Genomic DNA, 16,884 nt, shown 5'->3' on the forward strand with positions numbered 1-16,884 from the left:
ACCAACAGCATGTGACTGTTTCCATTGTTTTACATACTTCCAGCATTTGGTATTGTCAGTCTTTTAAAATTGTTAGACATTCTGTTGTATGTGTAATAGTTTATCCTCATGGTTATGTCTTGCCAAAATACTAATGAAGAAGTAAAGCAGATCTTCATCTACTTTTTGATTATGTGTATATTCCGTTTTTGAAGTACCTTTTGTCCACTTTCAGATTGTCATTTTTCTTACTGATTTGAGCAGTTGTTTATGGATTCTACAGTTGGTTTCATGTGGTGAAATACCTTGTCTATTTACCCTTGTAATTGTGCCCTTTGAAAAATAAAAATAATTTTTAATGTCTAATCTGTCATTTCCTTTATGGTTAGCTCTTTTGTATTCTTTCAAAGTTTTCTTTGTGTATAGCCAAAGCTGTGTAAATACTCTCCTTTTTCTTTCCTTAAAGCTTTATTTTTGACTTCAACATTTAGCTGCATAGTCCATCGGGAATTGAACGTCTATATAGCACGAAGTAGAAGTTAAATTTGTGTGTGTGTGTGTGTTTTTAATGTGAATTAAAAGTTGATCCTGCACCGTTTATTGAAAAGACCATCTATTCCTTATGGCTGAGCATTAGTATCTTGTCTGTGTCTTCATAGAGATGCTATTGTATTCCACAGGTCTGTTTGTCTATCCTTTTGACAGTACTATACTGCCTTCACTACTATAGTTTTATAAGAAATCTTAATATCTGGTAGAACAAATCTCACATTTATTTTTTGTCTTCAAGACAGTCGTGGCTACATTTGTCCCTTCTGTGTTTTTATATAAAATTTTAGAATCGGTTTGTGCAGTTCCACAAAAGACATAAATGGATTTCGTTTGCCAATAAGAACAAAAGATTATCACATTATAATAAAAAAGTGCTATTTAAAAAGGAACACTTGTTATAATATAATAATAAAGTTTAAATATAAAAAGAAAAATTAAACTACAGAAATTAACTGAAATAAAGCTTGTGTGGCTATATTAATATCAGGTAAAGTGGACTTTAAGACAAAAAAATGAAGTAGAGATAGAGATGCTTCATGGTAGTAAAATATTCTATTAACTGAGAAGATGAAATAATTCAAAAGTAATGTATCTAACAATTCAGGTTCAAAACATATCAGGCAAAAATTGAAAAAAGCAAATGGAAAAATAATCAAAACCAGAATCATAATGACATTTTAATATACTTCTCTGAAACTGATTGAGAAAGAAGATAATAAAAGAGGGTGTTATGTAGATTTAAATACTTTCATAAACTTGCCCTAATTGAAATATATATAATAGGCCATACCCAATAATTGCAGAAAATCATTCTTTTCAAGGACACCTGTAATGTTTTCAAGAACAAACCATATTTGGGGACATAAAGCAAATTTCAATAAATTTCAATTGGATTCATATAGACTATAACTTCTTACCATAGTGAAATTAAACCAGAATCAATATTACATAATACAAACAAATGGAAACACAATCCATGGTTATGGATTAGAAGACCTGATATTGTTAAAATGTTCATACTTCCCAAAGTGCATATTCAGTGCAATCCATATCAAAATCCCAATGGCATATTTTACAGGAATAGAAAAAAAATAATTCATATGAAACCACAACAGACCATAAATAAACAAATCAGTCGTAAAAAAAGAAGAACAAAGCTGGAGTCTTCACACCTCCTGATTTCAAAATAGATTACACAGGTTGGTAATTAAAATAGTATGACAATGCCATAAAGGTAGACTTGGAGACCAAGAGAAAGCACATAAATAAATCTACAGACCTACATGGTTAACTGATTCATACATATACGGTCCCAAGAATACATATTGGAGAAAGTGAATCTCTTGAACAAATGGTGGGAAAACTGATATGTATTTATAAAAGAATGAAACTGGACCCTTATCTTATCTCATATACAAAAATAAACTCAAAATGTATTAAGATTTGAATGTAAAACCCAAAACTGTGAAACTCCTAAAAGAAACCAGGGAAAGTTTCATGACTTTGGTCTTGACAGTGATTTCCTAGATATGACACCAAAAGCACTGGCAACAAAACCGAGAATAAACAAGACTATCAGATTAAAAAGCTGTACAGCAAAAGAAACAATCAACAGAGTGTAAAGGCAATCTATGGAATTGGAAAAAATATTTGCAAACCATATATCTGATAAGGCATCTAAAAAATATAACAACTTTTAACACTATGGACTAAGGACTTGAACATAAATTTCTCCAAAGAAGACATATACTGGCCACAAAGTATATGAAAAAATGTTTAATGTCACTAATCATCAAGAAATGCAAGTCAAAACCACACGGAGATGTCACCTCACATCTGTCAGTATGACTGTTATCAAAAATGGCACAAAGATGAGTGTTGGCAAGGACGTGGAGAAATTAGAACCCTTGCATGCTATTGGTGGGAATACAGAATGGTACAACTGCTCTAGAAAACAGTATACAGGGCCCTCAAAAAGTTAAATATAAAACTGCTGTATGATACAGCAAGATCAGGATCTTGAGGAGATAATAGCCCTCCCATAATCATTGCAGCACTACTTACCAAGGACAAGATGTGGACACAGGCTAAATGTTTACTGAAAGATGAATGAATAAGAAAATGTGGTAAATACATATTATGGAATACTATACAGCCTTTAAAAGGAAAGAAATTTTGCAATATGTGAAACATGAATGAATCTTGAAGACATTATGCTAAGTGAAACAGTCCATTCGCAGAAAGACACATACTGCATGATTCCATTTACGTGAGGTATCTAGAATAATCGGATTCACAGACTGAGAGGGTGAATGGCGGTTGTCAGGAATTGGAGGGAAAGATAAATGAGAGTTAGTAATCAATGAGTATAAAGTTTAAGTCAAGCAAGATCAATAAGCTCTGGTGATCTGCTCTATGTCATTATTCCTGGAGTCAACAATAATGTATTATACACTTAATTTTTTAAGTGGTTGGAATTTGTGTTAAGTGTTCTTACTACAGTAAAATAAAAGTAAGATACCAATGATGTAAAATAAAATGAAGTATAAAAACAAAACTAAAAAAAATTTAGTTATGTAATTTGAAATAAAAAACTAATTGGAAAAACTCATTTATTTGGAGATTTCAAAGTACAATATCTCATGTGCCAAAGAAATCACAGTATTAGAAAATATTTTGAGTTGAATGATTATGAAAATATGAAATATTAAAATTTGTGTCATGTATATAAAGTTGAATTTGGGGAAAATGTAAAGCTTTTAAATGTGTATATTAGAATAGAAGAAACTTTAAAATTAAAGATAGAAGTATAGAACTAAAGCAATTAGAAAATCAAAGCGTGAATTAAACATGAAGTAAGCAAAAGATATGTATAGAGAAGAAATAATGAAATACAAAACAAATATATAATGTATAAGATATTCAAAACTCAAAGTTTAGGGGGCACCTGGCCGGCTCAGTTGGTTAAGTGTCCTACTTTGGCTCAAGTCATGATCTCACAGACTGTGAGTTTGAGCAGGCTCTGTGCTCACATGTCATAGTCTGCAGCTTGCTTCAGATTCTGTTGTCTCCCTCTCTATCTGCCCCTCCCCCCTCTCACACTCTGTCTCTCTCTCTCTCAAAAAAAAATGAATATTAAACAAATTTTTTAAAAGGAAAAAAAAGTGAAAGTTTAGTTCTTTGAAACAATTAACAGAATTGATAGAAATCTAGCAAGACAGACAGAGAAAAGTTATGCATTACCAGTACTTGAAATGAAAAAGTAGACTTACCACAGATTTTAATGTGTGGGTTACAAAAGAATATTTAAAAAAATGTTTATGTAAAACAATTGAAATTTTATTTGAAATGGGAAATTTCTTATAAAAATATAACCTTGAAAAAACTGAATCAAGAAGACAAAAAATTTGAATGATACTATAATAATTTACAAAACTGAATCTTTTTTTAATGTTTTTATTTATTTTTGAGAGAGAGAGAGAGAGAGAGAGAGAGAGAGAGAGAGACAGAGCACAAGCAGGGGAGGGGCAGAAAAAGGAGGAGACACAGATCCAAAACAGGCTGCAGGTTCTGAGCTGTCAGCACAGCCCAACAGGGGGGCTTGAACTCGTGAGCCAGGAGATCATGACCTGAGCTGAAGTCAGATGCTTAACCAACTGAGCCACCCAGGTGCCCTCAAAATTGAATCTTTAAAGCCAAATTTACCAAGAGAAAGTACCATGGTGAACCCATATGGCTTCACCAGTGAATTCTACTATAATTTACACTGTTTCAGAGTAAGGGGGTAGGAGTAAGAACACAGCTAATTATTTGAGACCAGTATAATATGATACCCTAAACTTGAACAAACATTATAAGAAAGGAATATTATAGGAAAATTCTGCTCATAAGCATAAACAAAATTATAGCCATTCTTCAATATCTTAAAACCCCATAACAAAATTATGTTTAAGCCAGGAACATAACATAGTAACATTCCAAAATAAGTAATTATAATTCACCATATTAAGAGAATGATAAAGAAACATAACCATTTCAATAGATGCTAAAAAATCAGTTGATAAATTAAACACCCAATTATGACTTTTGACGAACTAGGAATAAAAGGAAAATTTATTAACTTGATAAAGGATATTTATAAACATTCTGTAGTTAGCATCAGATTTAAGGGTGAAATATGGGAATTTTTCTTTGAAATCAAAAACAAGGAAAAGATGCTCACTTTTACTGCTTCATTTTAACAGTGCATTGGTGGTCCTAGACTGTGTAATAGGGTATGAAAAAGAAACAAAAAATAAAGTTTAAAGATAAACAGATGTCTCATTATTCACAGATGATATAATTGTGTATGTAGAAAGTCTATACAAAATTACTCATTTACACATTACTGGACTTAATAACTAAGTTTCAAGAATGGTCAGTTTAAGTTCAAAAATCAACTAAAACCTCAATTAAAAATCGATTACATTGATTTAAAAATGAATTATCCGTTATTCCTTCTAGTCTTTCACCCTAAAACCATGCCCCAACTACAGCAGGTAACCAAGAAAAAAACCTATCCCACTTAGATATGTTAGTTCTGGAGGCCAGAATAAAGACAACCTCTTTATGTTTTCTTTCAATTAATCTTTCCTTCATTCAACGTATTTTTTTTAAAATATTTTTAACATTTATTTATTTTTGAGACAGAGAGAGACAGAGCATGAACGGGGGAGGGTCAGAGAGAGAGGGAGACACAGAATCCGAAGCAGGCTCCAGGCTCTGAGCTGTCAGCACAGAGCCCGACGCGGGGCTCGAACCTACGAACCATGAGATCATGACCTGAGCTGAAGTCAGACGCTTAACCGACTGAGCCACCCAGGCGCCCCCATTCAACATATTTTTTTAATGCCCACCATATACCAGGCTATATCTTTGCCTTTAAAGGGCTCACAACAAAGTGGAAAATGACAGACGTGGCTTACTACAAAAATGTGTAGAGTAAACATGAATATGTGGAAAGGAAGAACAGAAGTGGAAGCCATTTGCCCTCACAGAGAATTTTAGAAAAGATTTCACAGAGCAGGCAATGTTCATATTGGTCCTCGGATGATTTAGCAAGGTTTCACCAATTCAAATAAGGATAGAGAAAATAGAATTTAGAAGAAACAGAATAAATAAAGGCATTAAAGTGTGGAAATACTGGGCGTATTTGGGAAACATAAAAGCTAACAAGAGTAGTTAGTAGATCCTCTGCTTGATTGATGTATACATCAGTTCTCATGTACCTAATTGCAAAATCTCTGTTTAGCCTTTTCTCTGTTCAGTTCTGAATCATGAAAATAATAAAGTTGATTTTCTTCTCTCATGAATACAGAGTAAATATTAAAATTCTTACTCAAGAGCTTCTCCAAGGATACCTTTGCCTATTTCTATAAATGCATGTTAGTCAACTAAAATGATTTTGATTAAATGGTCTGATTCTAAAGAATCTGAAAATTACTTATTTACAACATGGTAATAGCCACAATTTTATGGTGTTTTAAAATAGCTGTAATACTTAGAAATTACACGATATGTGAAACTTAGCAAACATTTGAATTATATCAATATGGTATTGCCACTTTCTGTAAAAAATATAGAAAAATAAATTTCCCTGTCGCAGTCAGAAAATTTGTATAAAGAAGTTATGTAAGTAATGGTTGCATTTAAGCTTTAGATATGCTGGATGAGAACTTCATGTGTCAAGAGGTTGTGTTAAAAATTATCTAGTGTATCTTCTTACTCCCTGATAATTATCATCACTTGATGGAATTGCTCGACAAAGATAGCATGATGGATGTGTGATATTTCCCTCATCTGCATCTGTTTTATCTTACTATAAGTTTTGCATACAAAAGTATTGTTTTATGTAAATTACTTCCTTATTTATATTTTAATAACTCTTACTAACATTGATTAGCCTCAACAGCCAATGTTTTTGCTGTATCTTATCAGCCAAACCAAATACATAACAGAGCTTTACTGCATATTGTTAGTTTCTGTCCAAATTTAAGAAAAATGACTATTCATTTAATATTATTTCATTATAGTTAGTTATACCAATACTTATAAATATTTGTTAAATAGATGCTTCAAGCAGATATTTTAAGTGCTTATAATTTTGAATGATTAAATCAACAAACACTCTAGAAAAGACAACTCAATTCTGTGGTCTCTCTTATGAAAACAGACCCTAAATGCTACTTGCCTTCTTGCCAACTCAGAATATTACCTATTACCTTCTCTGCAGAGCTACCTAAGGAAAAATAAAGAACCTACACTGAGAACTTTCTGAATTCATCTCTGTGTGTATATCCTCAAAATGAAGCAAATTGCAGCAATTTATTGAAGATTAAATCCTCCAAATGGCATTCACCTAAAAACATGCAGGGAAATGGTTTGGGGGTTTAAATTATCAGTGTAATTGCTTTAATTCTCTAGGTTGCTTTTATAAGTAGACACAACTTTATCATATTTAACTGACCATTCCAAATTGAAGGTTTAGTGTGGTTTGTATTTTTACTCTCAACACCCTGAATCACATTTACGTTCTACATAACCCAGATCTTAAAAATAGCCCACAAACCTCAATGCAGGAGAATTCCAGAAATGAGGTTTTTACATTAATGATCTGCCTGTAGTTTTCTTTCCAGTAGCCTGCACCTTTTAATTTGTCAGCATTTTCCCCCTAATGGCACAGGAGAGCTTTTTGAAGAGCTAAATATGCTGAAATCACCTCATTGTTTTGTTCTTAGATATTTGAACGTAGGGTGATGTTTCAAAAATTTTGTTAGTAAAGTCTACCTGATTTCTATTAAAAATGTTCTTTAAGCTCTGAGACTGAAGTGAAAGGAGTATTTATAAGAAAGGTAGTTCAACCCTATCTGATTCTTGAGTAAGTTTCCCAAGTAACCTACTGCCTATGATTCATTACTTCCTTTGAGTTAAGAGGGTGTTAACTAGGGTAACATATTCTTGAAGATACTGTATGAAATACCAGATTTAAAAATTGATTTTAACAAATTTTAAGAATTTGAGATTACAGAACCTTTTCACTGACACTTTTTTTCTCTCTTGCTAAACTGTATTGCAAATAACCTTTTGATGTTTTAAAGGTTTTTCTTCGGCAGCTGAAAAAAACCTTCTTGAAAGTTGTATTTAGTGAATTTACCCATATATAAATATCCCTGAGCTACTCAGTTATCCTATGGCATCTGGAAGAAAGGTGCTATTGTTTTAGATTCCATGATTGAAGTATAGAATAATCAATTCAGAGAGACCCTGGGGGGAAGATTCACTCACATATGCTGTGGAAACTTGGAATTCCTGAGTTTTTAGGTTTTTTCTACAGAAAAAGAGACATAGATGAGTTTTTCAGTACAATGTCTAGTGACATCGGTTCCTTTTCAAGCCATATTATAATTTGACCATCAGTTTGAATTTGTGACTACTAACTTCAGATTTTCTAAGAAAACTCCTTTTTTTTAAATACCTTTGTTACTATTACTTTCCTTGCTTTCTGGATTTCAATAGCTAGACAGCTATTTTGTTTGCAAGGTTCTGGGTGTGCGGTTTCTGCTGCTACACACCAAGCAACATCACCAAGGTATTCCCAGGATGCATCATCAGATTTAGTTCTGCCAGAACAATCCATAAATTATTTAAAGTTCCTCTTCATTTCTCACAAAGCAATGTTTGCAAAGCTTGTCCATGAAAAATCATTGTAATTCCAGAAGATCATGATAGATTTGCAAGACAGGAATTTGTCCTGTGCTTCCACATGGACTTCTGCCTAGTTATGAATATAGTAGAAGTTAAATGAAAAATGCACAGTTATTTCCCTTTTAAACATGCAGTTTTTTTAGCTCTGGTTTTATTTGAACATTTTCTCTACCATTTCTTTAACCGCAATTGAGTAAGAGCAGCTATGTCTTATGGCTTTCTACTGTGAAGTGTCCGAAAGTGTAAGGTGGCCGGATGTAAAAATACTACGAAAGTATGGATAATAGACTGCCCACTTTCCGTCTACTGCAACTTCCCTGAGGTTTTGTTTGCAGGGCCCAGCTGCACATACAGACATGATGGAATTTGGTTTGTGAAGAACCCACAAAAATTACACAAATAACTCAGATTTTTAATGAATAATACACAGACATGCACCTGCTTCAGGGACTTCATAGATTAGTTTTGTGACCAATAGAAAAGCCCTTTGGAATTCAATTACATGGCTACAAAACAGAAAATAAAACTGGTTACACTTTTAGAACTGCTATCAGCAAAATGAAAATGTTAACTAGTTCTTGGGGCAGCCTTTTTTTTTTTAGGTTGTTTCAATTTGCTTTGCTTCTGTCAGACTTACTATAAAGTCATAATATTCTGCTCTTTATTATCTACTGTTCCTGCAGCTGGAGCCGCTTGCAGAAGATATTCTCCACCAAACCCCGAATATGAATGCTGTTATTTCTTTACAGAAGATCATTGAAATTCAAAGTATGTCTTTAATTTTTTTTTAATTTCTAATCAGGTACAATTAATTAAACATATTGAGAATGAGAACACATGAAAAACATTTGAGCTTCTCAAATATGAGAAACATATTTAGAATTCTAATTTACACACATTATGTATTTATACCTAAATGTGTTACTGCCTTGCTCTTAATGTGCTTAATCTAACCTTACACTGATAACTCAGAGCCTCTATATTTAGAACCATGTTTTTCTCATATTTTCCAAGTGCTTGGATTCTTTTTTTCATTACTACCACTAAGTATCCATTAAAAAATGAAATTAATATAGAAATTTTAATTATATTGTCTAATCTTAACTAAGGGTAAGTTATCTCCTAATGATGTTAGAATTAAGGAATCATTTACTGGTTTTCAGTTTGTCAAGAGAGGAGAAAGTTAGTGAAAAAGCCTCACTACTAGAAAATCTAGGGGTCCCTGGGTGGCTCAGTTGGTTGAGCCGCTGACTTCGGCTCAGGTCATGATCTCGCAGTCTGTGAGTTCGAGCCCCACATTGGGCTGTGTGCTGACAGCTCAGAGCCAGGAGCCTGCTTTGGATTCTGTCTCCCTCTCTCTGCCCCTCCCCCACTCATGCTCTGTCTCTCTAGCTCTCAAAAATAAAAATAAACGGTAAAAAAAAAATAAAAACAAAAGAAAAGAAAATCTAAACAAAGGAGGGAAAGTCAGAAACTTTACTATCCATTTCCCTTCACACACATAAACACACATACACACACTTGAAATCAAGCATAAATTAACACGAAAGTTAGCATGAAGGGAAAAACCAAATGGCAAAATTATGTGTGAAGAAGAATCAGGAAAACCCTTAGCTTTGCTATTGTCCTATAGAAGCATTTTTTAAATACCGCTAAAGAAACCACCTTCCAGCTTTCTAAGTTTTTTTGACTTTGCTAGCTCAGAAGCAATTTTGAGATATGGGTGTATATGGGGTGCTGTGACTATTTACAAATCATGCCATATAGGAGCTCAAAGCAATCTCCACTTTACTTAATTTCATTATTGCCTGGATTGAGGGTCATAGGTTCCCCATAAATGTTTATTGGTTATATCATAACTGGAATAAAGTCCAAATTTCAAGGATCTTCAGAGACTAGAAATGTAAACATTCAAATATTTGGAACCAAAACCTGTCATTATATTGTCTCATTTCCATTGAGAGTAAATTAAGAGACTCTATTATATATTGTTCTGGATCTTAAGGAAAGGGATCTTAAAATGATCTTTAACAGCCTTCTCATATTCATCTATATCCACTCTAATACCCCTTTCAGGTAATCAATAGTATAAAAATACCTACTTTTTATACATATTATTTTCTTTTATTCTGAGCATTCTTTTGCCATTATACACATAGATTATTAAAAGTTATTGTTCTTATGTATCTTCTGATTGTATTAAGCATTCTTTAATACTTATGATATGTTGATAGAAGATAATTTCATCAGTCATCAAGGCACAGAAGTTATGAAGAAGAATAGGTAGTTTCTGGCATCAAAGAGTTATAGTCCAGTGAGTGAGAGACGCTTCAATAGATCCTTCCAATATGGGATCATGAGGTGCACTGAGACAGTAGAGAAGGAGCATTCTCTTTCTTAAGTCACTTTCAGTGGGGTTGAGAGATACTAGAAAGTGAGGAAGGTTCAAGGAAGGTTCAGGGAAGGCCTGTTGGCAGTGATAGGGCCTGAGCTTGGTCTTAAGGACTGAACACGATTTGGGCGAGATGAAGAGCGAATGTTTGGAAGAGAGTAACAAAAGCAAGCTCTCAATTTTCGCATAGGTATGAAAAAATCACAGTGTACATCTTCAAAAACTGTACTGTTGCCTTTTGTATTAGATCTAATTTCCTGGTAATAACTTTCTACTGCATGACTTTACCACTGACATTTTTGAGTGATTTTTTCAGTCTGCTCTAGCCAAACAAACCTGTTTGTCTCTTGAAGAAGACTCATTCTACTATCAAAACTTGCTCTATGAGAATTCTACCACTGTGGATTGTGAATTAGTCTTCTGTTCTAAAATGCATTCCACAGCACTCAACACTGACAACTACCCCCATTTAAAATCCCCTGTCTTTCTGAACTCCTACTGAGGATTCCATCCAGCATTTGTAAACCCAATACTTCCACTAACTCTCAACACTAACATGTGGATTTTAATTAGTAGCATTTTTCCTTAAATTTCTTCTATTATTTGAGTTTTTTGTGTACTTTATGGTCTGTTAGTCTTGGTTCCTTCTTTTGATGATAGTCAGGAGTATGGGAATCACATCTTTTCACCCCTCCATGTACCTGTGGAACGGGTTGACAGCAGGGGAGATATTTAAAGTGCATAGGGGCCTGGGAATGGAAAGCAGGCAGAGTTAAGTTGGGAGGATTTGATCTTCAAGGCCCTAGGGAATGAGAGCTTGCATCAAAGGGAGTTTCTGAAAGAAGACCTCCTCTTTCTTAGCCATGGATACATGACATAGTGGGTACTGTTGTTGGCTACTCAGCAACAATGCCTTCCTAACTTCTACTCAAAAGAAGCCTGGTTTTAGTCATGAATCCTTGCCACCAGATACCATGCAACTCAGAGAAGATGAACTTATGCCCAGTTCCAGGGAAGCTGTTCTTAGTCTAAGCCTAAACTAGTTAACCCACTTAAATAGTGATTGGTTAAGGAATGGGGTATGTGACCCAATTTTGGCCACTGAGAATTAAAGATGGCTTCTTGGATGTTCAGCCTGTGCAGTCACATAACTCCACACTTATAAGGACCCAATGCATAGTTTCATGCTCTTCCTATTGTTGCCTTTAAATTCTTACTAAGTTTTGAAAAAGGGGCCCACATTTTTATTTTGCACTGGGCCCTGCAAATTATTCAGCCATTCCTGATAAAAATCAAGGTGTTAGTGATGTGAAAAGATATTTGCCAGGAAAGACTGATAGTAACATTACCACAGGGAGAACTCGAGTTGTGGTTAAGAAGGAACTGGTGAGTAAAGGTTGTAATGGGAAAGACAAATACAAGATGAGAATGATCTCTTGTCATTTGGGACATGAAGTAGAAAACAGTGCAGAGAAAGTTGTTTGAGACTGTGGCTTTGACACTATGTGGTACATTTTTATGTAGTTCTTTGAATTGTGTGTCTTTTGGGACCATTTGAATTGTATGTCTTTGGGGCCACTCTTCCAGACTAAAGAACCGGAAAAGGGCTGCATAAGGTCCATTAAGGAATAAAATAATGTGGGTGTTTCTGAGTAACAAACTTCATAATGGCTTGAGAAATTAAAATTATGGGCTTCTGCCTTAGCAAACAATGCTAGATTTCCTTACAAACTATAAAATTGTACTCTCACTTTTATTTTTCTCTGTTTTATAACTCACTCTTTCATTTCAAGTCCTCTTACAGGGCTTCAGGCCCTTGACTGGGCTCCCCTTTTCCCCTTTGGTGGGGAAAGTAGTCAGGACCCACTACATAATTTGCAGATCCCAGTGCAAAATGAAAATGTGTGAATACTTCCTTGTTAAAAAAATACTATAATTTCATGAAGGTGACAGCAGAGCACTGAATGCAACATGCAGGCCCTTCTGTATATGGGGGTCCTTTGCAACTGCACAGGTTGCCTTTAAGGTGGCCTTTGTTTAACTGAAGAACCCCCTCTTCACATACGTCTCTGAGCATCTCACAGGTGCCTCCTTTTAACTTTGGGAGGTGTTTGAATTGTTAGTATAGGTTGTGAAGGATTCTTTTGTGCTACGGTTTGAGACTACAGTATCAGAAAACTATGTAAATGTCGAGAAGCAGGATTTGTAGCATGTGGGAAACATTCAGGCAAGTTCCTAGATAGCCTTGTCCCAAGACAGACAGCAAGGTGCTGACAGGCCTTCTGTGAATTTCTCTTTGAGAACAGAGCCCCCCAGCTGAGGGTATGCAGGTGCTGGAGGCTGTGATTAGCATTGGCCCTTTGCCTGGCCACATGTATGGGAATATTTGGCAGCAGGATCATCCCTGTTGTCCTGTCCTTGTTTATGTTACTCATTTAGCTAAGAAAGAAAGGCCTTACGAGGCAACGGCAGGGCAATCATTATTCCTGACAGGTAATAAAGACCCCTCCTGACAGGTTAGGGTCTGGTTTCATCTCAAGATGGCGGATGTATACAAAGATCAACTATGTTTGAGATGGTCAAGAAGCTTCTTGTTTGCACATGCTGTTCACTTTGGTAACAAGTGTTCTGCCTCATCCCTATCAAGTTTTCTAGACTTAGCTCAGATGTTATCTCTTTTGAGAAGCCATGTATGAGTCTCCCTTTATTGTTATTCTAGATTAGGTACATTTCCTGTGTGTTTTCATGGCAGAGATTGTTTTTGCTGGTGTTATTTGTTTTTAATTGCTATATTCTTTACACAGTGTCTGTCCAAGGTAGGCATTGTGCAAATGTTTATTGAATGAATAACAGTTGAATCAGTTGAATCCGTTGATCTGTCCATATTTGCCACATTTTTTTCTTAGCCCGGGTTAATTTTCTTAACTAACTAACATAACTCCTTGGCTAGCCCATGCAGATAAGAGATTGAGAAGAATAGGCAAATTATGTAGAGCTCTTTTCTTCTGTCTTCCTTAACCCATAATGATGAATCACTTCTAAGTTAGAAGGAACATGAATTACTTGTGAGCTACCACTTTCATCACTAATCTTAGAGGTGGCAGTTCTCAGAGCTGAAACGAATAGTTTGCTGGTGGCTATAATCACCAGTGAGTGATGCCAGGTAAGAGTCAGCCCAGAGAAGGATAAAGAACCCTCATCTGTATGTTTCCTTTTCTAAAACCCACCCTAACAAGTTACAGAGTCCATTGAACTCTTCTTCCCTTCTTTTTCATTGTAAGGTGAGAAGCAGGGTTCCCAAATGACATTTTTCACACCAGTCCTGGCCCATGATAACATTTTTACTGATTTTGAAGGGAGGGATTATGAAGTGAGTTTTCCATAAAACTCAATCCATGTTATTTGAAAGACTATAATTTTAAGCTCTAAAACATATAATGAATGATATTGATATTGATCTGTGAAACCCCAAAATATGAAAACCACAAGTATAGAGCCATGGTTTCCTTTTACTTACTCACTTTTTAGTAAGAAGAGTACTTTTTAAGTGTCAACCAATTTTGTAGACCTCCTGAATGATAATAGTGATAATCATAGTATCTTTTGATTTGTGGATCAAGAAAAATATATATGTACACAAGAATTTGAGGATTCTTTACAAATTTAGCTACAACCCTCCGCAGCTGATAAGTTGAAAAACACCAGGATAGAGGATTTTAAAATGACAGTAACTCCTATATGATCCTCTCTACCACTCACAAACATGATGAGGAGCAAGTCACTTAGCTTCTCTGAGAAATTTCAGGAAGAATGGCATGGCATATCACCATACTGCTTTTCTAAATTGGAGCTACTGTGGCAACAAAATGGCAAATAAGAAGCAAGATCATTAAAAAAATGGTTGGAATTTTCCCACTCCACCCCCCCACTTTCATCTTTTCCCCACCCTAGTGATTCTTCCCTTGTTTAGTGAATTGGAGTCTTAGAATTCCATATTATGCCAATCACAGCACAATAGTTACATAGGCCAGAATAAGGAAAGGACAGTATTTGTCATGTATGTTATTATCAAATAACACCCATGTTTCCTGCATGTAAAATTTGTCAGTAGGCCCTATTTCTTAAAACACACACACACACACACACACACACACACACACACACACACGTATTATTATTTAGGGCAATGAGAAGTGAATTTATGGTCCTCTGAATTTATTCCACTTTTGAGGCCAATATGAAAAAGAATACAATTTTCTCACTGCAGGAGAATATACTGTGGAACTAGGTAATTGACTATAAGGTAGTCACTGATCCACTGGTTTAGGCACCACAATGAAATAAGAAGTAACTGATGTTGCAAGCAAACAATGGCAAGTTAATTTTGTTGATTTCATTTCTACTCTATTTCCAAGGGAGATAACTAGTTGGTAAAATAAAATATAAACACTGTTGATGTACCCACTAAGTAGATCATCAGAGCAGTATAAGAGATTTATGTATAGTAATTAATGAAACAAAGCTATTAAAGTAAGGTAAGATTTGTTCTAAAGAGACAACCATTGTTTTCTTTTAAGTGAAATGCCCTTCTCAGCCATCTCCTCCCATCTTTCTAATTCCCTTTATCCACTCCCTTATCAAGGAGAAGGGGCGTTTACATCACAATTAAGGAGAAAATCCAGATTGTTTCTAAACTGAAAGGAATTTGCATATATCTGTTGTGAGGAAACTGTCCAATATCTTAACCTCAGGGGCTATGCACATGGATTAAAGGATTGTTCCCCATATTGCAACATGCACTGCATAAATCATCTTGCAACCTTTACTAGGTTCTTTAACTCCATACCCAAAGCCTCAACCACATTAAGTTTTTTTTTTTTTTCGCTCCTTCTTATTGTATTTTGATTTTCTACCTTTTTTTTGATACATCTTTCTCTTTTCCTCTCTCCTCTACCTCCATCCTATTGAGATCCAGGAGAGAAGAAGAGATACCCAGAGTGTTGCAAAGGTTTTAACTCAGAAGGATCTGAGGACTCATTTCAGTCAGGGAAGGAACATGCTCAAATCTGCACTTCACAAGATTATTATGCCTGCAAAAAGGACAGGAGATTTAGCATGGCTTATTGTCAGATGTGAGCAGTTTAAATCGGAAGGAGAATTGACTTGCGATGGTAATTAATTGGCATGGAGAGAATTAATAATTTCCAGGTATCAAGCTTGAACAACTGAGTAGTTGGTGGTGTCACCTCCTGTGATAGGGAACACCAGAGGAAGAAAAGGTTTGGAGAGCAAGATGAATGATATTAGACTTAAGAAGATATTTGAGGCATCTGGCTGGCTCAGTCAGAAGAGCATGTGACTCATGGGGCACCTGGGTGGCTCAGTCGGTTGAGCGTCCAACTTCGGCTCAGGTCATGATCTCACATTTGTGGGTATGAGCCCCGCATCAGGCTCTGTGCCGACAGCTCAGAGCCTGGAGCCTGCTTCTGATTCTGTCTCCCCCTCTCTCTCTCTCTGCCCCTCCCCTGCTCATGTGCTCGCTCTCTCTCTCTCTCTCTCAAAAATAAATAAACGTTAAAGAAAAAGAAGAAGAAGAAGAGCTTGTGACTCTTGATCTTGGGATTGTGAGTTTGAGCCCCAGGTCAGGTGTAGAGTTTTCTTTAAAGAAGAAATTTTGTTGATTGAAATGCTTGAAATTAGGGGAAAGGCATCATCATTCTAAATATGAGTTTTTCACTACAGTGAAGTCATGGAGGGACATTAGATTAAATTATTTATACAATGTAAACCCTGTAAACTGCTAGCAAATAGTAAAGTAATAATTATTAAGTGCTTTCAGTGTGCAAGGTATTGTTCTAAACACTCTTATTAATATAGATTAACTCATTTAATCTTCCTAACAACCCTATGAGGTAGGTACTATTTTCATTTCCATTTTACATCCAAGTAAACTGCGGCACATCTAGGTTAATCAACTTCTCCAAGGTCACACAGTTAAAAACTGGATAAAGGCAACATCATAAATCAAGCAGTCTATCTCCAGAGTATATAGTCTTAGCCATTATGTTATTCTATCTCACAAATAAATTCATTATTTGTACTTTTTGTGTATACTTTTTCCATTTCTTTGAAAAATGACATATTTAGGGGAAAAATCAATTTAACTGAAGATTTGGAGTTTTGTAAGTTCTGGTTGATTGAGGTTTAGTCCGTTCTAG

At 35.2% G+C, this 16,884-nt stretch overlaps 1 protein-coding gene across 3 annotated transcripts in view; it reads left to right on the top strand.

Moving 5' to 3' along the window:
- The window catches only part of HDAC9 (histone deacetylase 9), a 929,650-nt gene that overhangs the window by 864,362 nt on the left and 48,404 nt on the right, over positions 1-16,884 (top strand). For all 3 annotated transcript variants that reach the window (XR_008420659.1, XM_053898416.1, XM_053898417.1), the window contains one exon: positions 8,958-9,042. Coding sequence is in view for 2 of the 3 variants with exons in the window: in XM_053898416.1 (XP_053754391.1) it covers positions 8,958-9,042 (85 nt within the window). In the remaining variant the exon portion in view is untranslated. The remainder of the gene's footprint in view (positions 1-8,957; positions 9,043-16,884) is intronic.

This window comes from Panthera pardus, unplaced genomic scaffold (genome assembly GCF_024362965.1).
Source record: "Panthera pardus isolate Hobbes unplaced genomic scaffold, ASM2436296v1 HiC_scaffold_8, whole genome shotgun sequence".
NCBI classification, from domain to species: Eukaryota; Metazoa; Chordata; class Mammalia; order Carnivora; family Felidae; genus Panthera; species Panthera pardus.